At 42.4% G+C, this 24712-nt stretch overlaps 1 protein-coding gene across 18 annotated transcripts in view; it reads left to right on the top strand.

The window, feature by feature from the left end:
- Window positions 1-24712, top strand: part of ank2b (ankyrin 2b, neuronal) — a 219178-nt gene that overhangs the window by 161044 nt on the left and 33422 nt on the right. For 13 of the 18 annotated variants that reach the window (XM_056442737.1, XM_056442738.1, XM_056442740.1 and 10 more), the window contains 20 exons: window positions 479-577; window positions 862-960; window positions 1843-2040; window positions 2494-2592; window positions 2724-2822; window positions 3198-3296; window positions 4949-5047; window positions 8200-8272; window positions 10037-10178; window positions 10488-10499; window positions 10801-10885; window positions 11241-11344; window positions 12740-12778; window positions 13933-14157; window positions 16004-16102; window positions 17539-17693; window positions 17789-18000; window positions 18908-19112; window positions 19215-19311; window positions 19421-19649. In XM_056442737.1, the coding sequence (XP_056298712.1) occupies window positions 479-577; window positions 862-960; window positions 1843-2040; window positions 2494-2592; window positions 2724-2822; window positions 3198-3296; window positions 4949-5047; window positions 8200-8272; window positions 10037-10178; window positions 10488-10499; window positions 10801-10885; window positions 11241-11344; window positions 12740-12778; window positions 13933-14157; window positions 16004-16102; window positions 17539-17693; window positions 17789-18000; window positions 18908-19112; window positions 19215-19311; window positions 19421-19649 (2469 nt within the window). The remainder of the gene's footprint in view (window positions 1-478; window positions 578-861; window positions 961-1842; window positions 2041-2493; window positions 2593-2723; window positions 2823-3197; window positions 3297-4948; window positions 5048-8199; window positions 8273-10036; window positions 10179-10487; window positions 10500-10800; window positions 10886-11240; window positions 11345-12739; window positions 12779-13932; window positions 14158-16003; window positions 16103-17538; window positions 17694-17788; window positions 18001-18907; window positions 19113-19214; window positions 19312-19420; window positions 19650-24712) is intronic. The other 5 variants (XM_056442734.1, XM_056442736.1, XM_056442741.1 and 2 more) reach the window with 5 other exon arrangements.

Below are 24712 nucleotides of genomic sequence, written 5' to 3'. Positions count from 1 at the left end.
GTGTTTTCTCTCAATCTAATGAAGCCTTATCTTCCTCCTCCATCCACAGAGCAGATGTTATCCGGGTGACAGACAAAGGATTGTTCCATCCATGGGCTGGGTCATAAACACAGAGATCATGTGGTTTCTAGCCATAGGAAGTTAAAGGGCCCCCCCTGCTGGTGTTATTGTGAAAGGATTCTATTTATTATTTCTGAGAGTTGTCAGCAGTTCTTTCCATTGTTTTATGCCACTCATAAAACACCCATTGTTCCTCACGGAATCATATCTGATGACATTTGAATATTTTGTAAATATGCAAAACATTCTAGTCGGTGAACTATTTCATGTTGCTGAACAAGTCCTTCTGTGACATAAACAAAGATTATGTGGGAAAGAATAATTCAATAATAACAAATTCATATGGCTAACATTGGTTTGAAACATTAATATTGATCATAGGCAGTAATAATCTCCTTTATTGACTGTCATTCAACAGAAAGGGTTCACACCACTGCATGTGGCCTCCAAGTACGGAAGCCTGGATGTGGTCAAACTTCTGCTGCAGCGTCAAGCACCACCCGATTTTGCTGGAAAAGTAAAATAAAACCCCTTTTAATCTTTATAGTGTTTGGACTACAATGATATGTTGTTTATGATGGCAAATATTGATGAAATCATGCCCACTCACTTAAGATTTGGTGAAATATGTAAAGACATATATTTTACATGTGAAATTATTTTTAATGTCCTTTTTAATACATTTTTATGTATTGATTTAATTTAAGAACAGCGATAAGGCTGGTTTCAATAACAACATCCCCTCATTTGGATTAACGGTGCTAAATTGCTAAGTGTGTGTGTGTGTGTGTGTGTGTGTAGAATGGCCTCACCCCGCTCCACGTCGCAGCACATTACGATAACCAGAAGGTGGCGCTCCTGCTTTTGGACAAAGGCGCGTCCCCCCACACCATGGCCAAGGTGAGGGTCCCACCGTGTGGTGACACTAATGGAGGCTGACGGGAATGCTCAGTGTCAGGTGTTTCAAGTAGCGGACGCTTTGGCCTGCAGGTACACATGGGATTGTCTTTTTTGGGGGGGGACTTTACACCTTGGTGTCTTGAAACATGAGGCGACATGGCGATGACATTCATTCACTCAGGAAGACCTTGAGATGTGGGTGGAGGCCCTGGTAGAATCAACTTTCAAGTCATTATTATGTATATAACAAATAAACTGTAGTTTAATTTTTATAAGACTCATTTCCTGAAACAGCTGGCCTCTGCAGGCACAGCCAGATCAAATGGACCCTATGAGATTTGAAATCACAAGGACTCCGGGGAGGAAGCGGAGTTAATAATGCGTAATGGAGAGATGTAAATGTATCCAAGTAGAGAGAGAAGAGGTGAGAGGTGCTCAGTGTATCCTTAAACTTCCCCAAGCAGCCTATTAGCCGATAGCAGCATCTCTAGGGGCTGGACCAGGTGAACCTGATTCAGCCCGAACTAGTCAAAGAGGAAAGTCTTCAGTCTACATGAGGTGACTGTGTCTGCCTCCAGGACTGAAGGTGGAGCTGGTTCCATAAAAGAGGAGCTTGATATCTGAAGGCTCTGGCTCCCATCCTACTAGAGGATGTGCCTCATCATGTGTGTTACCCAGTCCAACAGTGCGGCACACGTGAAGAAGACTCTGATACACACAATACTCGGTGGTTTGAGATGTATATTTTAGTAATGTGCTACTAATGTGTTCTATAAAACACTCTTGGATAACCTGAAGTAACACTAAGTCTGTTGATGTTAGTTCCCAAAGGCATGTTTGTATGCGATGCCTTCACTGACCCCGGTTTCTCTCGTGGATCAGAACGGCTACACTCCGCTCCACATCGCCGCGAAGAAGAACCAGATGGAGATCGCCACGGTGCTGCTGCAGTACGGCACCGAGACCATCGTCGTGACCAAGCAGGGGGTCACCCCGCTGCACCTGGCCTCCCAGGAGGGCCACGCCGACATGGCCGCCCTGCTCATGAGCAAGGGCGCCCAGGTCAACGTCCAAACGAAGGTACTGTGGAGAGATACGTCGAGGAGCCCCAAACAGCATCACGAGTAGACGGACCAGAAACAACGTCGGTTACCTCTGCTCTTGTGCTTGTTAAGCTGCGTTCACACCAGAACGGTGCGATAGACGCACATTAATGTTATGAACCCAAACACGAGGGCGTTAGATGTTCAGACGTTTGTGGGATGTCCTCAACAAGTATGAAGCAGAACTCGTGGTTCGTTCTTCCATGTTGGGAACAGTCGCAATGCTTTTTGTGTGAACGCAGCATTACAGTTAAAGTTACAGTGTTGAATCTTTTGGGGAATCAGAAAGTCAAAGTATTTGACGGATAATTGACTCATACTAATATGTTGGTTCGACTTTAATCACCCGATCAATCAAACACTGCAACGGTCGCTCTTCTCCACGGTGGCAAAGTAGCCACATGAGCCCCGATGTGTGTTCCTCCTGCAGAGCGGCCTCTCTGCCCTCCATCTCGCGGCCCAGGACGATAAAGTGGCGGTCGGCGAGGTCCTCTCCAAACACGGAGCCAACCTGGACCAGCAGACCAAAGTATGAACATCGTTTGTACATGTTCAGTATTTGTCTCCTGTCTGGTTGTGGGATGATATTATTCGGTCGTCTTCCAGTCTGATAACAGCCTCGATATCAGTGTTCTTACAATGTTCCCCGTTGTTCTGCAGTTAGGATACACCCCGCTCATCGTAGCGTGTCACTATGGTAACGGCAAGATGGTCAACTTCCTGCTTCAGAAAGGAGCTAACGTCAACGCCAAGACCAAGGTACTGGAACTCATTATTTAATATGTATGCACTTATCATATTCCACTAGACTCATGTCTAACATGCTGATTCTTCTTATAAGTCAATGAGAAAGTGTTCTCATTAAAACAAGATCTCTAAAACTTAAATATTGTTCATGTTATTTATTTCTACTGATTAAAGCTCTTTTTATTGTAACAACACATTTTTGTTTTTATGTTGTAGCTTGTGAAAATATGTGAAACTTTAACTTAATTCAAACTTGTCTGGTTAAAACTATCAACGTATATTCTCTTATAGATAGAAGCCGGTAACTTCTATATATCGGAGACACAAGTTTTCTCAGGTTTTATTTCATATCGGCTGCCTGAATATGAAAGATGTTTTCCTTTCCAGAATGGATACACTCCTCTGCACCAGGCCGCACAGCAAGGAAACACACACATCATCAACGTGCTGCTGCAGCACGGAGCCAAGCCCAACGCCATCACTGTGGTATGTGGAGACACACACACACATGTTACAGCATACATACACTCACACACACATAGGTTACAGCACACAGACACACACACACACACATAGGTTACAGCACACAGACACACACACACACACACATAGGTTACAGCACACAGACACACACACAGGTTACAGACACGCACACACACAGGTTACAGCACACAGACACACACACACACACATAGGTTACAGCACACAGACACACACACACAGGTTACAGACACGCACACACACAAACAGAAACACTTACAGGTTACAGCACACAGACACACACACACACACATAGGTTACAGCACACAGACACACACACACACACACATAGGTTACAGCACACAGACACACACACAGGTTACAGCACACAGACACACACACACACACACACAGGTTACAGCACACAGACACACACACACACACATAGGTTACAGCACACAGACACACACACACACACACACAGGTTACAGCACACAGACACACACACACATGTTACAGCATACATACACTCACACACACACAGTTTACAGCACACAGACACACACACACACAGGTTACAGCACACAGACACACACACACACACACATAGGTTACAGCACACAGACACAAACACACATGTTACAGCATACATACACTCACACACACACAGTTTACAGCACACAGACACACACACACACAGGTTACAGCACACAGACACACACACAGGTTACAGCACACAGACACACACACACATAGGTTACAGCACACAGACACAAACACACATGTTACAGCATACATACACTCACACACACACAGTTTATAGCACACAGACACACACACACATAGGTTACAGCACACAGACACACACACACACATACCTACACCTACACACACAGACACACACACACAGACACGCACACACACATACCTACACCTACACACACAGACACGCGCACACACATACCTACACCTACACACACACAGACACATACACACACCTACAGACACACACACACACATACATACCTACACCTACACACAGACACACACACACACACATACCTACACACACACAGACACACACACATACACACATACCTACACCTACACAGACAGACACGCGCACACACATACCTACACCTACACACACACAGACACATACACACACACATACCTACACCTACACACACACAGACACATACACAAACACATACCTACACCTACACACACAGACACACACATACCTACACCTACACACACAGACACACACACACACACATACCTACACCTACACACAGACACATACACACACATACCTACACCTACACACACAGACACACACACACACATACCTACACCTACACACACAGACACACACACATACACACACACATACCTACACCTACAGACACACACACACAGACACGCGCACACACATACCTACACAGACACACACACAGACACACACACATACCTACACACACAGACACACACACACACAGACACGCGCACACACATACCTACACACACAGACACACACACATACCTACACACACACATACCTACACACACAGACAGACACGCGCACACACATACCTACACACACAGACACACAGACACGCGCACACACAACTCACGCGCTGTGCTTCGTGCTTCAGAATGGAAACACGGCCCTGGGTATTGCGCGGAGGCTGGGCTACATCTCTGTGGTGGACACGCTGAGGGTCGTCACTGAGGAGATCATCACCACGACAACGGTACGTCACAGCGCTGTTATCTCACGGTCGGGTTGTAGAATGGAAATATGGAAACATGCATTGGTAAAAAGTAAGTCCTTTCTGATATCATGAATCATCAACTGACTGACAAGATAGTCTCTGATTAAATAGAGCAATTGGGTTACACACACACACATGAGTGTAGAGTCCAGTGATAAAACTCTATGTACCAGAAGAGGGGGGGGGGGGGGGGGCGCGCATCAAATGGACGAATGGACCCTATGAGACGTGATGTCACAAAGACTCCGGGGAGGAAGCAGAGTTACAGTTTTTTTCGATTGCTAAACGACAGTGGGCACAACTGGAGTCACATGTGCAAAACTCTAACTACAGTCTGCACAGCAGCAGTTCATGTGGACCAAACTCTAGTTTGTTTTTCATTGCTTGAACACAGTTTTCGAAACTCTAACACTTCATGACTTGAACCACAACCTGCACAACACTGAGGATCTACAGCACTTTGTTCAAATGCTAACACACTGCTGTCAACACTGTGAACCACACATTCAAAACGGAATAGAGTTCAGCCTTGTGCCTTTCAAACACTGCTGATTGCAATTTCAGCTGAAAGGCTAAGCAGGTGTCTTGTTTTAGACTTGTTAGTGAACACACACACACATATATATATATATATATATATATATATATATATGTATATACAGGCACGTGCACAGATAGAGCCCTAGTGGTGCTCAAGCACCAGCCCCTTTGCCATGGATGAGTAAAGTGCCCTTTTTGCTGGAGACACTTTTTTTTTATTCATCCGTATTTAAGAATAAAAGTTACTCTTTCTGTCATCAAGTTCCCCAAAATGTGTTTTAATCTCCGACGGGGCATTTATTTGAGTTATTGTGAGAATTTCGGTCCGACCTGCTCCGCGGCGCTCACGAGCCCCCCCTCCACTCCCCCCCCCGCCGCGCCCCTCCCTCCTCCACTTCCTCCACTTCCTCCTCCGCGCAGTGCTTCTCGCGCCAACCGAACGGCTGCACCTCCTTCTCCTCTGACCCGCAGCACCAGACACACAGGTCCTGACGGTGTTTGTCCCCTGACGTTGTTTGTGATAAATCAACCACAACATTAGCGCTGCTGAAAACATGACGTCACAACTGGTCCGACGTTTCCTAAAAAAATAAACAAACAAAAACTCTGTGATTTCAAAGCCTCGTCCAGCTGTTTACTGACGTTAGTTATGTTTAGGGAATAGAGAGAGGGAGAGAGAGAGAAGAGAGAAAAGAGAGAGAGGGAGAGAGAGAGAAGAGAGAGAGAGAGAGAAAAGAGAGAGGGAGAGAGAAGAGAGAGAGAAAAGAGAGAGAGAAAGAGAGAGAGAGAATTCTTATTCCGTTCTATTTAACGGGCTAGTCTAGGATTTGCGTGGCCAGACTGAAAAAAAATCATACGGCCTCTCTTGTTCAGAGGGCTGGGCCAAATGTGGAGGTGGGCCTATCCGGCCCGCGGGCCTTAGTTTGAGGACCACTGCTCTTGGCTGTTGATATCTATCAATATCGCTCATTTTGAAAATGACGTAAGAGGGCAATACGGATCCGTATCAGACCAGCGAGTAGGGCAATATGTGGCTGGCATGACGACCCATTAGCCAATCAGAACGCTTGTACTGTTGTTGCTATATAATAATTCATCTTTATTCATAAAGAACATGTAAGCTAGCGGTCTGATGCTGCCCAGAGGAAATGCAGGTCGAGGACAGCATCATCAGTGTATTGCTGCTAATGCTTCAACTCTGTCAGAATTTATTTTTGGCATTGGGTGCCCTTTTTTTGGGTTTGAGCACCTGCCCCCCAAAATGTCTGTGCACGTGCCTGTGTATATATATATATTACAGTATATATAGGTAGAGCTCAGAAAGACTCATTTTGGAAATGGAACAAGGAAGACGGGTTCGTGGAGGGAGAAGGGTGGCAGGGAGAGGGGGATGCATGGAGGAAGACAAAGAGCTGTTATTTCAGATGAAATAAGGGCTCCACTTATAGACCATGTCATGTAATGTCGTGAACCAAGTGTTTGGTCACCACCCACATGACCAAATGTCTCTTTTGGAAGCCATGTGTGCCGGATGTGAGAACACGAGTCCAGAGGACTGCCAGGGATGGATAAGGCACTCCAGAAGGTTCTTCCCCAGGTGGCAAGAGAGAACATGAGATGTGATGTTGATGAAAACATGTGGCCTGATGCTAGAGAGAGGCAGGATTAGCCCCTCAATTATTTGTTCGAATTACAGTATGTACTTTTAGTTTCTACCTTTTTTTTTCTCATTACTGTAATTCCGTAAATTACTACAGACTATTGAAGCAAACTGCTAATTTTCATTTACCTTAAAGAATTGTTATGTTCTAAAAAATTTATAAATCATGTGAACGAATGTCACTCTTTTCTATGAAGAACATATTACTTTGTTTGAAGTCACTGAAATTGTTCAAACTGTAAAGATGGAAAGTTAGTATTTTCTGTATTGGTGTTTGATGCTCGTGTTTTTACTCTCAGTGTGTTCTGGGTGACAGTGTGTGTTACCTCAGTGTGTGTTGCCTCAGTGTGTGTTGCCTCAGTGTGTGTTACCTCAGTGAGGGCTGTGCATGTTGTTTGGCTGCACTGAGCGTGTTTTGAGCCATGTGTTAAGAGTTGTGTTGCTTGGAATGAGTTTTGCAGGTGATGTGAACTGTTTAGCTCAGGTGACTGTTGGTAGTGCAGACTGTGGTTAGAGTTTTGCACATGTGACTCCAATTGTGCCCACTGTCGTTTAGCAATCGAAAAAAACTGTAATGTGTGATGGAGAGGTGAATTCATTTCAAATGACTTTACAAAACCTCAAAGAGTGTGAGCTTGAAATCGCTTCGCCCGATTACGATTGGCTGTCTCGGATACTTTGTCCTTCCTGTCGATATATCGGACGCATAATCTCAGTATAATGCCAGATGATTCAACACCAGCACAGAACACAGGCTCCGTAACAACAGATAAGTCTGTAAAACAGCTGTAACGGACACTGAATATATAAACCTTCAACACATGGGAGCTTTATTGCAGAGCAGTTGTGTTCCACTCCACTTGTTTCAGCCAGGCTCACCACTGTGTGTGTGGTGGGAAGCACGTTAACTCTTTCCTTCCTGCGCTATCAGACGGTGACGGAGAAACACAAGCTGAACGTGCCGGAGACCATGACCGAGGTGCTGGATGTGTCTGATGAAGAGGGTGAGTCGTGTGGTCCATCAGAGCGGGTCTCCCTCCAAAGGTTCTGACTATGTATCCAAGACCTCTGTGAGGAGTCAGTGGACGACATACAAAGATCTTTTTTGTGTGTGAAGCCAACTGGTTAGTGAATACACAAGCATTACATTACTGCCAGTAGGGAATGTTATACATCTGGAAAATGACCCATGGCTTCTTTTCACTGGTCACATTTCCCAGTCTGAATCTTTGCCACTAAATATTGGATTTGTCTGATTGCCATGAGATGAATATATGTTATTGTTCCTCCATGTCTGATAGATGTGTTTGCTAATGCTAACATGTTATTGGCATTACAACTTCATATCTGTTAATGTGTCAACTACTGTGTTCTCAGCCTGTTCTACTGCCTCCTAGTGGGCAACACACATACTGTAACTTTGATTATCTCATGATTCAGACTGAGTAACAAGACTCTTAACTGATCGAGATTAATTTCATCATGTTAAACAAGAACATGGCCAAGACTGAATATCTGCTCTTGACATCAGGACCAGACTTCAACAATCTACTGTGGATTTAATTCTAATTCAAGCACAACATGTGCTGTGCACTTCAGTCCAGAGCTCTGTTCTGACATTAGCAAATTTAGTGAGTGACTGTGCTGTCAACCCACAGCATTGAACACCGTTGATGATGATGATGACGTTATGTCAGACGACTCCATGGACGAGGAAGGTACTTTGTGTGAGGAGTGGGCTGTGTGCAATGCATGGACAAGAAGCCTGGACAATACTAACTGAAGTGACACCTCTATTAAAAGGCTCAACGCCTTCATGATTGACACTTATCTGCCTTCTAAAAATATAAGATAATATTTCAGTCAGGACGTGGATCGGCTAACGAGCATAACGCCACCGGGACCAGCGAGCCTGACTCGACAATATGCCACTGCCTCCAAACACCGAGACACCTAACTCCTAAACGTCTTGATGTAATTTAAACATCCGTCCATCCATTAGCTACACCTGAGCTATACGACTACACTCCTACATCCTAGCTGACAACCATTCACACCAACAGGAAGTTCCTTTCACCATTTAACGTGCATGTGTTTGGACTGTGGGAGGAGACAACTTCACCACTAACCACTCACCACCATGGGAGTGATGGTACACAACGAGAGCAGAGCTATCTTTATCCTCTCGTTTAATGCTAAGCTAGGCTTGTTGCCTGGCAACGCAAGCGCCCCACATAATGTACAAATTTGAAAGTGTTATCTATGTTTTGTCTTCCTTTTCTGGACGAAAGCAGATCAACTTTATTCTCAAATATGTATCCTCAGAGTTGGACTGCATGTTCATTTGCTTGTTGGTATTTTCTCTAAAAATGTTTTAAAGCAAATGAGAATGAAATACTTTCCACACTTAGGCCAACGTGATGATAGCTGACATAAAAACCTTTATTAGGCCCAGTAATTATAATTACTGCAAAAATGGCGCATGTATTAAGGTATGAACTCCTCAAGTGAGTTCACAATCGTTGATCTGACATTTTTAGTGCAAAGTCAAGTTTTGAAATAATAAACGCCGACAAGGATGAATTCATCAAATATAATAATGGATTTAATAAAGAATAATGACACACTTCTGTGATCCCTAGGTTGCAATTGAATGTCTGTGTTCATGTCACTCAATGATAATCTGACCCAGGAAATATGTAGGCAGGCTTTAATCTGTTGGTTTTGTTCCCCCCCCCCCCTCTCTCTCTCATCTTTCCTCTCCCAAGGTGATGACACGATGACGGGGGATGGAGGGGAGTATCTGAGGGCCGAGGACCTCAGGGAGCTGGGAGACGACTCCCTGCCAGGACAGTATCTGGATGGGATGAACTACCTCCGCTTCAGCCTGGAGGGGGGGCGCACTGACAGGTACAGACCACTACGTCACATGTTTCACGTTGACTGGCTCAGAGCTGGTGATTGGTGACATTTTAACACCTGACCCAGCAAATGTTCGTACACCTTTTAAAAGCTGTTGTTTGTTTCTATTATTTATATAACATGTAAAACTCACTATGTTGATCTGGTTTTTATTTGGCCATGTTCTCCTCTAATTATTGATATTTGCCATATGTTTGAACTTTATCATCACCATTCCTCTTGTGGACTCACTAACTGTGTTTTGCAACCTCTCCTGCTCATACTTCCTCGTTGGTCTTCCTTATCATGCCTTCATAGTCGAATGCAAAGGTATGTGCTGACGCAGGCCTTTTACGTCTTCATCACAGCTGAAATAACCATTCTCACTTTGTTTAGCTGAGTATTGCATTTGTTTTAGAAGTGAGCGACATTAGATATGGATTTAAATCACATATTTGTGTTACTATTGATTGGCTACTGATCCTCATGGGGCAACCGTAGCTTAGTGTTAAAAAAAAGAACTAACTCTTGTCCACATCAACATGTAACCTGTTTGTGGGATTTAATAAACGTGTAATTTCCTACTGTCGTGACCAGTGAGCCTCACTGCTTCTCTTCTTCTGTCCTGTAGTTCAGACCGGTCCTTCACACCCACCCACCATAGCTTCTACTCCCCGAAACATGAATGCATCATGGATGAGATGCTCACTGGTCAGGTACAGTACAAGTAGAGTCACAGCTATTGAAGATGTATTACAGTTGTTTGTACTTTGTAATATTTTATTTATACAAGTACTGTACTTTAGCACTACATTATACTCCACTACAGTTCAGAGGGAAATACACATTTTATAATATACTATATGCAATAGTTACTATACTTTATCTCAACATGTTACATACTAAATAAATACAACACAAAAACACATGTTGTTAACTATGTTGATTAAAGTTTAAGGGGAAATGTGGTGATTTGGTATTGCACTTCCATGAATGGCAAGGAAAGTAAAATCATATATAATATATAATTCCTGTTCTATGTCTAATAAGAGGTTCTCTGTTTGAGTCCAGGTCTCGTCCCTGGCCAGGGACTGTGAGAAGGATTCGTATCGTCTGAGTTGGGGCACCGAGAACCTGGACAACGTGGCTTTATCCTCCAGCCCCATCCACTCGGGGTAGGTAACGTCAGACTGGAGCAAAGTATTATATCATAAACAATATGCTTTTATACCTTCATCATATTGAACAAGGATGTGGTCAAATTATAATTTGTTGTGGGGAAAATACAATTGAACTCTTCAACTAAACCAAATCATATCTCAAAATCAAGAACATTTTGGAACTAATTTCAAAAGGTTTAAAATGACACAAATACAGTTATTTTCAAAATATATCATGGCTTGTAAAATATATAAATGCATGCAGGTTTTGTTCTTCTTTCCCAATTATTTTTCTTTTTACAAGAAGTAATACATTTATTCACAAATGTTACTTAGCATAAAGACAGGGACTAATAGCTAGCTAGCCTGGCTCTGTTTAACATTCAAATATACACCATCACTGCTAAAGGTCAGCAATTAAAGTCTTGTGTTGTGTTTCTTAAATCTGTAAACAAACAGAAATGTAAAAAACACACTTAGTGAGTACTTACAAACGGTTTCTTGTGGAGCTAACGCCAGACACAGCTTCCCAAAGGCGTCCTCTTTACAGGGAGGTACATTTCCAATAATGTCTGGTCTTTACATCTTTGTTTGTCAAGAGATAAACGAGATACATGTTTAGAGCTTTAGAGGTGTTAGACGGTTCACTTTTCAATTTAGTCTTTATGCTAAGCTAGATTAGCAATGTCCTGACTACAGCTTTGTACTTAACACACAGACATGAGTTTGTGTCGACGCAACAAAGGATGCATAGAATATTGTCCATATTTACAAAATTGATATTACAGAAGTTACATCAATGACACTTTTTGCAATTGTGTTTTTTTTGTATTCTTGCTAAACATATGCAGGGCTCTCAAGTTTTGAAGACAGGCAAGAGTGACATTTCCATCAATTCCAGGATGCTTTATTTTCATTGGTTGCTGGATTAAATCTTACGCAGATACGTTTTTTTTTCTGATTGGCTATTGTGTAGCCCATTTCTATTTTTTGATTGGCTGATAAGTGGCTCCTCACAGCAGAACTCCAGGGGAGCGCTTGATTCCTCCACGGTGAGGGCAGCACTGCCAGCACATGTTTGCACGCTGCGGCACATTAAAACATTAAATAGCCGAGAGTTATTTTCAGCGTGAGAAATACGATGTGTGGCGGGAGTGCGTGACTTAAGACCGAAATGCGTGAGTGTCCCGCTCAATGCGTGACACTTGAGAGCCCTGCATATGTTGTGAACGTACTGTAAATACTGATTTTAGGCAGTATTAAAATGTCAGTGAAGATGTTGGCGCTTGTTGAATGTGTTTATAGAGATCTCCAGTTTGTAACTCCTCTTTTTCCTTCCTCTGACTGTCTCTTGTCTTGTTTCTGCTTGACTTTTGATTCTTTTCTGTGTGATGTGGTTGTTGCTTTTAGCCATTCTTCTCCGTGCCATGATCATGGAGACCACTGCAGGTGACCTTCTGCACCTTGGATACATTACTCTCCTCCTCATCGTCATCATGCTCCTCTTCCTCCCCTCACAGTGTGCTCTTCTGGTGGAGAGATGTATGTGTCACTGTCCTCAACAGACACTGCCTCGTCGACTTGGCTGTGTCAAATCGTTTTAATCAGACTTTAATGTACCTCACTCTGAGTTCAAGAGGAAACCAAACATTTAATTGTGGACATCTGGACATATGGAGGCAGTGAACGTTGAGGACATGCTTGTGTATTTCATACAATGTCTTGTTTATGGTGCGCTTCCACTAACATACCCACCAACCTTAGAGTTAGTATTGTTATATAAGATAAGTATTTGTGTATACTTTATTCAAGAAAATGTGCTTTGAACTTTAGAAAAATACTGATATACTGTCCAGCAAACAGAAAAGCTTCATTTTCTAACCATATTTAATTAAACCACTGCAGTACTTTTCAAAGTATCTTTGTCTTCTAACAGTTTGCTGGGCGTGAATTTAATAATCCACGTTTTTATGTCTCTGTGTGCTTGATAAACACTGTTGTCGGTTTGGCTAATTATCACATTGTAATGATCACTTCATCACACCAAACTCCTTCTCATTGCAATGTCTGATTCACGTACATTCAGTATCTGTACCTTTGCATGAGGAGCGAGGTCAATACATGTGATGCAACGTGACCAGATTCACAGAGATGGAGCCGCTGGTCGTCATGACCAATGGATGTTGAGGAAAGAGACACCAATGCCGTCAGCATGGCTGTTCTTACAAATGAATGATTGGAAGTTTTGTTCATCAATATATAACCTGTTAATGTCATTTTAAAAATGACATATTTTACATCAAATCTTTTTTTTAAAAAAATACCCATTAGTACTTACCATTATTCTGTAATTGACACTTGTGGTCCCAGTGGCTGCTGTTGACACAACAATCTCCACTCAGCCGCTGTTTGACAGCTGTCTTCCAGCAGTATATCATGTTGGATGTGTAACCACTTGAGGCAGCTACTAGATCCTAATGTCCTCGAAACTACTAGTATTACAAACAATCTACCCCAAAGCGTTGGTGTCTATATTCTCATCACTTTATGGGATCAATGAGAAATGTCTTTAATTTGTGGAACTATCTCCTATTCCTGGTCAGCTTCCTGGTCAGCTTCATGGTAGATGCCAGGGGCGGGGCCATGCGTGGTTGCCGGCACAACGGTCTCCGCATCATCATCCCGCCCAGGAAGTGCAGCGCTCCCACGCGGGTGACATGCCGCCTGGTGAAGAGGCACCGTCTGGCCACCATGCCCCCGATGGTGGAAGGCGAGGGCTTGGCCAGCAGGCTCATCGAGGTGGGGCCCTCCGGAGCCCAGTTCCTTGGGTAAGGAGACATGCATGGATGATGGAGTGGATGGAAGTTAGTGGATGTACACTACCGTTTAAAAGTTTGGGGTCACACAGACAATTTGGTGTTTTCCATGAAAACTCACACTTTTATTTATCAGGTTAATTGCAAAATGAAAAGAAAATATATTCAAGACATTGACGAGGTTAGAAATAATGATCTTTATTTGAAATATTAATTTTGTTCAAACTTGTAGCTCAAAGGAAGGCCAGTTGTATATTATTGTTATTGTTCTCACCAGCATAACTGTTTTCAGCTGCGCTCACATAAAAAGGATTTTCAAGGGTTATCTAACCCTCCATTAGTCTTCTAAGGCAATAACACAATGTACCATTAGAACACTGGAGATGGGCCTCTATACACCTATGAAGAGATTTCATTAAAAACCAGCGAATAGTCATGTACCACATTAACTATGTAGAGAGTGTGTTTATGATTCATTTAATGTTATCTTTGAAAAATAAGGACATTTCAAAGTGACCCCAAACTTTTTAAGGTAGTCTATATGATGAAAAAAAAGGAATATGGAGAGGTAGCAGAAATCTGCAGTTAAATCAATTACTAGTGAGTGGAAGTTATTAAAATCAGTGTGCAATGAATATTCTATACACTAATGTACTAACTGTGTTTAGTATCTCATGCATGCATCTCTAAATACTGTAAGTGGTAAGAGCTAAATCATCATCAGGAATAAGAGGTCCATCCATGCTATGACAATGTGCTACCCTTTTTCTTTCAGATTAATTTAACCTCTGCCTCTGCATTACTAAAATGGTTTCTCTATCTGCTCTTGCTTTTTCTCAGCACCAGGGAAATATTAATATTTGCTCTTCAGCATGCCCTGATTTATTTTATTATAAGAGCTGCAGTCCAACTGGTTTTAAGTTTCTCCCCAACCCTTAATGGAAAGGCCTTTCTTATTAACCCCGCCTCCAGAATATTGCACCGTGATTGGTTTTATATGGGCCCTCAAATTCTGCTCTCTGCCGGTCTTTAAAATTTTTTATAAATGTAAAAGCATTCATGCTATGATTATGACTCGCCACCATTTAATGATAATAATAATAATAATTAGTAAAGTAGTAATAAGGATGCGATAAGTAATTCAATAACTATCCACTGCTGTCATCATGGAGTCTCCTAAACCAAAACTACTGACTTGTCGTTCTTATTATGTTAAAATTGATATTATGACATGTGAGTATTGATCTCTGCAATGAATTCTGCCTCACTTTATTCTGAGAATTGGTTCTATTATCAATGTAAATTATACTTTTTTATATAATTTGTCATGAAAGTGATAACATTTGAAACTTAAAAAATATCTTTTGTGGCCAATAAGAGAAATATACAGAAATATACATAGAAATTATCAGGAAATTATCCAACCGAATTCACATTTCAGTTCATTGTATGCGAGCATAAAAGACAAAATAATTGCAGCAGATTTTTGTTTGATTCCAGCTGTTTTATTAAAAATCGGAATCCTTCGTTATTGTCGCTCTAGGCACTAACCTTTTGGTCTTGATTGAGATTTTGTGATTAAAAGTGACATATTGAAATTAAAACAACTAACGAAATACAAGTGACCGTAACTATACAAAGAAGTAGAAAGGGAGAAATTGTGGGGGGGGAAGTATTTTTGCAATATTTATGTAATATATATAACATTCTATTATTAATTTTTAACATTTTTTGGTCTTTATAAACAAGCGGCTAAAAGTGACCACAATGAAAATCTCCCTGAGGCCTCCACTGTGCATGAACGCGTTGTGCTCTCTCCTCTTCTTCCTGCTGCGTACGGACGATTGGTTGATCACAGTAAACTCCACCTCCCCGCGGCCCCTCCCCCTCTTAATGAGGGAGAGAGTTTGGTTAGCAGAATCCTGCAGCTCGGTCCGCCGGGGACAAAATACCTCGGGTATGGTGGGAAAAAATGTTTTTTTCAAATGAAACAATCTATGGATGCCAGTCTCAGTGTTTTATCGTATACACCCTCCCATTTAATGACATGTTGTCCATACGTTGTTGTGTTGTTATTGTGTTTGCACTGCACCTCATCTGCTACTTATGGCCCTCTGCATATCACATTGCTGCGACATTCTATTTTCTTTCATGCTTGACTCTAGCTGAGCTTTCCCTAATTTTAAGTTCATGTTTTCTTGCTTGCTGTTTTTATACAATTTATTTCACATTTGTGTGTGACATTTTAATGGCGTGGCCTTTAATTAGTTGGGGAACAAGTACTAGCGACAATATGGTGTGATTAGCTCCGTTTTCTTCTGTCTTTCATGTCAATGTTAAGTTAACAGGCTCATTTTCTAAAATGGTACTGAAACTAAGTCACGCATGCTCATATTTGTGGGTCATTTTCCTTTATGATTTTAGATTTGGATAGGAAAATTACAATCTTGAAAGCCAACCACAATGTCTAAGGACATACACCCACGATATAAGTTCTAGATGTGCAAGTTTATCCTGCGACCACTTGGGGCAACCAAAATGCTAAGTTTTCAAGTGCTAGCTTTGATATAGCAACATTATAAATACATCATATCATTATAAATACATCATATCATCTGCTATCAGGCCAAAAGACTTAAAATTTCACATGAACATGTCATCAGTTAGGCTTTATATCTGTGTTTGTCCCATGTTAGATTGTACTTGTAGCATGCCTGTATTATGTATACGTGTTGTTGCTAGTTTGTCGTGATTATGCATATCAGGTAAGTATTAAAGTGACAGTTCAATACTTAAATATAGAATATACTCAATCTACAAAAACATTTCTCATCAATTGTGGGCATTTTGACAAAACTGTTGTAAAAGTAACTGTAGTCTTCAAAGCAGCATGATCCACTTCTGTGCTGTCCAGGAGTAGGATATGTTCAAAACTCTATAATAAACACCAGAATATATATACTATTGTTTGTACTAGCATGTTACACTGTGGTGAGCTCACTTCTACAAGATTCTACAACTCTACCAATTACAAAGGCCAGAAAACATACAAAGGCAGGAAGTGAAATAAACACGGGACACAATTTCAAATATAACAGGAAACAAACCAATAGTGTGACCGTAAAGTGTTCTAAAGAAATGAGCACCAGCTTTGTATATGATGGACATCCAAGTCATCCAGTAATTACATAACCGCAATAACATCCATAACTTTTACTACTATGTGTGTAGGACAGTAGGAAATAGAAAAAAGACAAGAAAATCTAAAGACAAATATTGGTCCTGACTAAGAATATTAATTAAGTAAAGTAAAATATTAATTAGACCATATACACACATAGTCATCCATGACATACTGTACTTATGCACACTACCTTGCCTCTACCCCTCCAGTCCTGTGATTGTGGAGGTCCCCCACTTTGCGGCCCTTCGGGGGAAAGAGAGGGAGCTGGTGATCCTGAGGAGTGAGAATGGAGAGAGCTGGAAGGAGCATCAATGTGAACACACGCAAGAGGAACTCAACCAGATACTCAACGGCATGGACGAGGGTCGGTCTCGGATGGTGTAACAGTCGACATGAAAAGAATAACTAGTCCTACTTTATGGTCCCTGACACATGCCCCTTCCTGCCCCCCTCCTCCAGAGCTGGACCCGCCAGAGGAGCTGGAGAGGAAACGCATTTGCCGAATCATCACGAGAGATTTCCCACACTACTTTGCGGTGGTGTCGCGCATCAAGCAAGACAGTAATCTGATTGGTCCTGAAGGAGGTGTTCTGAGCAGCACTGTTGTGCCCCAAGTACAAGCAGTGTTTCCTGAGGGCGCTCTAACCAAGAGGATCAGGGTTGGACTTCAGGTATCGTTACAAAAGCATCAGTAAAGTCTATGGAACCCTTTGATAATTACTGTTTCAATGCTTTTTGTATCTCTCTAATGAAAGCATAGCATACACGCTTAGATGTCTAATCATTCCGAATTTTAAAAAGTAGACTGAATATACAAGTTGAACCAGTGGATGATGCTACATGAGAAATCAGGTGATCATCGTCATTACAATGCAACCTGTGGGGAACATGGATGTCTAGACTAAATTGTATGTCAGCTAATCTCATAGTTAGTAAGAAATGCTACTCAAATCAAGATCTTGCTGGTGGTTCCGGATGAATAGACAAGAGATCTAGATTTGGTCATCTGGAAACAATAAATGTTTTCAATCCATCTTGTAGATACTGCAGTTATCAAGTGATCTGACCTGTTGGTGGCATTAGATTAAAAAGTCAAAAGATGAGCAAAGTCCTAATGCTTCATACTCTTGGGATGATGGATATTTGGCTGGTCTAGCTGGAAGTGGTGGATCAACAAACTGACAATATTGCAACATTAGTATCCCTATAGCTTCACTGCAAGCGTCTGGAATCTATTGGAAGATTTCTGTTGGTCCAGGTGGAGATGGTCCATACTATTTTCTGCCTAAGGGGCAATACTATTCCATGTGGATGACAATGCCCTTTCCTGAAAAGTTAGATGAGATGGGTGTTAAAAGTAATAGCTTGTAGTCATAGCTTGACAACCCTTGTCCAAATTTCACTGCAGCCAACATTTAAATCAGGAGATTGTAGTGTATTTTCATCTGAAGTTGTGGTTCAAGGGGTTCGAACTAAGAAATCCACATGTAAGACGTGGCAAGACCCCCCCCCCCCCCTCATCTCCAATGTTTAGTGTTCATTAACAACACAAAGTAAGGTTGTTGTCTTCTCTTCTAGTCCCATCCAGTGAGTGTGGATGTCGTGAGGAAGATCCTGGGGAACAAGGCCACGTTCAGCCCCATTGTCACCCTGGAGCCTCGCAGGAGGAAGTTCCACAAACCCATCACCATGACCATCCCTGTTCCCAAGAGCAACTCAGACCTGGTCCTCAACAGCTTTGGAGGAGACACCCACACCTTACGACTGCTTTGTAGTATCACGGGTTAGAGAACTCGCGCAAATACACACACAACGCTGTGAATAGACTAACCGTACAAACACTCACATTCTAACATGTCAATATTGGGTTTGTGTCCATGTGTAGGTGGAACAACTCCTGCTCAATGGGAAGACATAACAGGAACCACTCCGTTAACATTCATTAATGACTGTGTCTCCTTCACCACCAACGTGTCTGCAAGGTAGAACACATGCGTTTGTATTTATTGCAGGACAACTAAATGTACAACTGTATAAAAGAGCTGCAGACCTAACTTCACTGGTTCTGTCCAAACTTCTTCTGCATTCCAGATTCTGGCTGATAGACTGTCGGCAAGTCCAGGAATCTGTCAATTTCTCAACTCGGGTCTACCGAGAGATCATATGTGTCCCTTACATGGCAAAGTTTGTCATCTTTGCCAAGACCCACGATCCCATTGAGGCCCGACTCCGCTGCTTCTGCATGACCGACGACAAGATTGACAAAACCCTGGAGCAGCAGGAGAACTTCACCGAGGTGGCCCGCAGCCGAGATGTCGAGGTGAGGATCTGTGGATCGAGCGCTTTGAGAGGTCATAGGACTAGAAAAGGGCTAAACAAGAACAAGTCCAGTCACGTGCACAGATAGACCCCAAGTGGTGCTCAAGCTCCTCCCCTTTTGCCCTGGATGAGAAAAGTGCCCTTTTTGCTGGAGCCACATTTTTTCTTTATTCATCAGCATTTAAGAATAAAAGTTACTCTCTCTGTCATCAATTCCCCCCAAATGTGTTTGATATCCAACAGGGAATTTATTTGAGTTCTTGTGAGAATTTCGCCCCGACATGCTCCACGCTCACGTATGTTTATAAATGTCACGAGAATTCACAGCTAGAACATAGCAGCTAAACTATGCTAACAATGCTAGCTCTCGGTGTCATGCTATCCTTGTGCCTCATTGTTTTATGTGTTATGTATCTCTTTGTTTAGTCTCTTCCAGTCTTACAACAATCAATCTTGTAGAAAACGGACAACACGGTTCAGCTAAAATAGTAAATACAATTTTTATTTTCAGTAAAGTAACATCACAATTGATTAAAACTATAGTTTTTAGTCTTCATCACTTTCAATAACACATTTTCGCTGCTTCTGAATTTCCTCTTGGCTGTTGATGTCTATCAGTAGCGTTCATTTTGAAAATGACGTCAGAGTGCAATACGCATCCGTATAAGACAGGCGAAGAGGGCAATACGGGGCTGGCACGATGACCCATTAGCCAATCAGAACGCTTGTACTGTTGTTGCCATATAATAATTAATCTTTATTCATAAAGAAAATGTAAGCCAGCCGTCTAATCCTGCCCAGAGGAAACGCAGGTCGAGGACTGCAACATTTGTGTAATGCTGCTTATGCTTCAACTGTTAGAAAACATGTTTGGCAATGGGTGCCCTTTTTTTTGGTTTGAGCACCTGCCCCCCAAAATATTTGTGTACGTGCTGGGTCTGCTGCCCCCGCGACCCGACCCCGGACTAAGCGGATGAGAATGGATGGATGAACTGAGTTACTGTTGTCATAATAAAACCTCCTTAGTCACCCGTATACTCAGTTAAACACTTAAGTTAAATTTTGAAACGTAGTCTAGTGAAATAAATATGTATACAACTGATGATTCTCTAGCCCTGTGGTTGAAGGGTGCGTTCACACCAAAAGCGACGCGATTTTTTCGCGCGACCAAATCCCATGAAAAGTCAACGTACAGACGCGTGTGGCTGCGATAGACGCAACATTTTTTCGTGCGGCGCATTTGGGGCGACGCAATGTGGGCGACGCATTTACAGCGGCGCGTTTTGAGCGGTGTAATTTTCGACCCTAGTAATAATTTCGCAACTCGGGCCAATGAGCTCTTAGTTGCTCATTGGCCGTCATCGCTGTGCCACCGCTGTTGAATCAAACAAGAAGGACAATAATGTTATGAACACAATAACACGCGTTTAGATGTTTCGCTCTCGTAGCGCTGGAGGCGGAAGTCATTCAGACGTAACAGTTAACTTCATCGGTGAAAGTGACCGAGCTGTGTGAGCCTACGGGCAGTGGTGTAAAGTAATGAAGAAGTAATACTTCGTTACTTTACTTAAGTCGTTTTTTGGATATCTGTACTTTATTTTACTACTTATATTTCTGTTTACTTTTACTTTTACTTCACGACATTTTGCATTGCAAACTTGTACTTTTACTCCGATACATTTCCCCTGAAACAGTATCGTTACTCGTTACTATGAAAAATAATAATCATGAGAAACATCGGGGACTGTTGTGGAACACACCGCAGCGCACCTGAACGCAGCACGAACACCAGGTTGTGAATCAGTGGTCCTTGCCGCGTGTTTTCTATTCCCAGTGATGCCCAGGATGTTAGCGAGCGAGCGGCTACAGATACGACTCATTTCATGTGGAGCAGCAATGGAAGCTACTCGAACAACCACGGGGACCAAGATCAACGTCCGTGGCCATATTTGGGCGAACTCTTTTCTTTGGTTGGAGTGAAAGTTTCTTCCTACCGGATGAAGTGCCTCTTATGCCAACCGAAAGCTACGGAGATACTGGCCTTCAACAACTCACCAACCTCAGGAAACACATTGAGGTAAATTAAGATGAATCCCATGAGCCGCAACGTTAATGTTTAGTTATAATTATCATAAACCTGTTAAGATATCTCGCAGTGTTGCCCTCAGGATTGGAGTACGATATATCTTTGGCAGGAGAGGGGAAGACAGGTGTCTGATTGTCCTACGCATGTTGTATGTTAGGCTAACATTCGCTAGCTATCGTCAATTAAATGAGACAATTAGCGTGAGTGGAGTAGACGGATCTCTAGCGAGTTAATGAGCTGAAGAAGTGTTGACAGTTGTGAGAATTTGTTGATTTGAGTCGTCTTGGCTATAATATAATGCTAATCATTACAGCATTATTATAATTATTTTTATTAATATTATAAGAGTGACGGTCCAGTAATGCCGACGATATTGATTTTGGACAGTTGTTGTGTTTAAGTACAGAGATACAAGTGCATATTCACAAATCAACTATGGATGCACGGACAGTGCATGAAACTAAATGTATAAACCTCAAATTAAAACAAACTATTTTGTACTAAACTGTTGGTTGGGGTCATGACATGTTAGGAAGTGTTATTAATTCTATCATGTCTGTAATACTCTCACTTTATTTCAGGAATGGACTACATCAAGCAGCACATGGAAGAACCCTCCCTGCAGCTAGGTGATGCCACCAGGTCCAGTTCATCTGATGAAGAGGACTTCTTCTTCATCATCTCAAGCGCATGACAGCAGCAAACAGCTGGATGGAGATGTGGATCACGTTGACTTGCTGAAATGCTTCCCAACTGTGTGCTGCTGTCTGTGAAGCTAGACACACTCTACCTGCATCAGGGCCTGTGAAGCTAGACACACTCTACCTGCATCAGGGCCTGTGAAGCTAGACACACTCTACCTGCACCAGGGCCTGTGAAGCTAGACACACTCTACCTGCACCAGGGCCTGTGAAGCTAGACACACTCTACCTGCACCATCAGGGCCTGTGAAGCTAGACACACTCTACCTGCACCATCAGGGCCTGTGAAGCTAGACACACTCTACCTGCACCAGGGCCTGTGAAGCTAGACACACTCTACCTGCATCAGGGCCTGTGAAGCTAGACACACTCTACCTGCATCAGGGCCTGTGAAGCTAGACACACTCTACCTGCATCAGGGCCTGTGAAGCTAGACACACTCTACCTGCACCAGGGCCTGTGAAGCTAGACACACTCTACCTGCACCAGGGCCTGTGAAGCTAGACACACTCTACCTGCATCAGGGCCTGTGAAGCTAGACAAACTCTACCTGCATCATCAGGGCCTGTGAAGCTAGACACACTCTACCTGCACCAGGTCTGTGAAGCTAGACACACTCTACCTGCATCAGGGCCTGTGAATGACTCTTCAGCATCGCAGGACTCGTCTTCAGCCCCAGAAGAGCGACACTGAAATCTGTTCATTTTGAAAATCAACTTATTTTGAAGATGAACAAGACATTTTTCAGTTTCAAGTGATGATTTTGGTTGTTACTTTTGGTGCTGCTTTTTTCTGTGTTAATCGTGTTTTTATATTTTAGTAATTTCATTGTGTTCATATATTGCTAAGTTCATATTAGCTCATACTCCTTGTTCATGGCGGCCACAGCACCCAAACATATAAACTTCATAATTCTCAAAATTCTGACCCTTTGTTTTTTTTAATTAACAGCATTTACTTTTACTTTTATTTTCAATACTTAAGTACATTTAATATCAGAAAATTACTTTTGATACTTAAGTACAAAATAAATCAGATTCTTTAATACTTTTACTCAAGTAGTATTCTCATAGGTGACTTTTACTTTTACTTGAGTAATTTTCCAGTCAAGTATCTTTACTTTTACTCAAGTATGACTTTTGGGTACTTTATACACCACTGCCTACGGGTGATGTTATGAACCCAAACACGAGGGCGTTGGATGTTCAGACGTTTGTGGGATGTCCACAACAAATATAAAGCAGAACTAGTGGTTAGTTCCCTCCAGCTAATATTGTGTTTTGGCTTCACCTTGAATACAATGAACTGCAATAGTTTAAAGTTGTGATATAGAAGCTTAAATAACCCTCTCAAAACCTGACTTCGATACCCGTTTGGACGTCAATCGAGAGATTACTGTCAAAGATGAAATCAAAGTTTCGTCAGGATTGGTCTATGAACACAGACTTTTCAGTGGAGTGGAAAGTAACTTGGGAAAAGGACCAACCACAATTAACTGATTTTCTTTAATTGTGAGAAGGTTTTGAGACATCACATTTTAGATTTTTGAGAAATATTATGAACGTTGATGAAAGTTGCCTTCGTCACTGATTTTCACCAGGGCACTGTTGTCATCTGAATAACACTGGTAGCTGATATAGCTACGCTGTGAATATAAGCCTCATTTAAATGTATCTAAATTTCATGGTTATTCATAAAACACAAATTGGTATTTTTAGAAAACATTTCTAATGAAGACGTTGATATTTTATCAGGGCTCTCAAGTGTCACGCATTGAGCGTGATAGTCACTCATTTCGATCTTTAGTCACGCACTTCCGCCACACATCGTATTTCCCACGCTGAAAAAAACCTCTAGGCTATTTAATGTGCCGCAGCGCGCAAACATGAGCTGGCCGCGCTGCTCTCACCAATGGAGGAGTCAAGCACGTCTCCCTGAATCCCCTGGAGTTCTGCTGTGAGGTGCCACTTATGAGGTGACACGAACACTCCCCAGCTGCTCCTGAACGCATCATCTCACTCTTCCGGTAAGCTCCGGTTGCCAGCTCAGCAGCGAGCATGACTTCTTCTTCTCCCCCTCCCGCTCCCTCTTGCTCAGTGTGTCTCATGTATAGTTATCCCTCTGCCTCCCTTAATGATAACGATACATGCAACAAGTGTAGTTTATTTGCTAGGTTGGAGGCAGGTCTAAGTGGGTTAGATGCACGGCTCCGTGCCATCGAAGCTCAGACAGCTATGCTAGTTAGCCCGCCCTCTCCCGTAGTCGGCGCGGAGCTAC

Source organism: Pseudoliparis swirei, chromosome 21, assembly GCF_029220125.1.
Source record: "Pseudoliparis swirei isolate HS2019 ecotype Mariana Trench chromosome 21, NWPU_hadal_v1, whole genome shotgun sequence".
NCBI lineage: Eukaryota > Metazoa > Chordata > Actinopteri > Perciformes > Liparidae > Pseudoliparis > Pseudoliparis swirei.
This window is presented reverse-complemented; position numbering and strand designations above follow the sequence as displayed.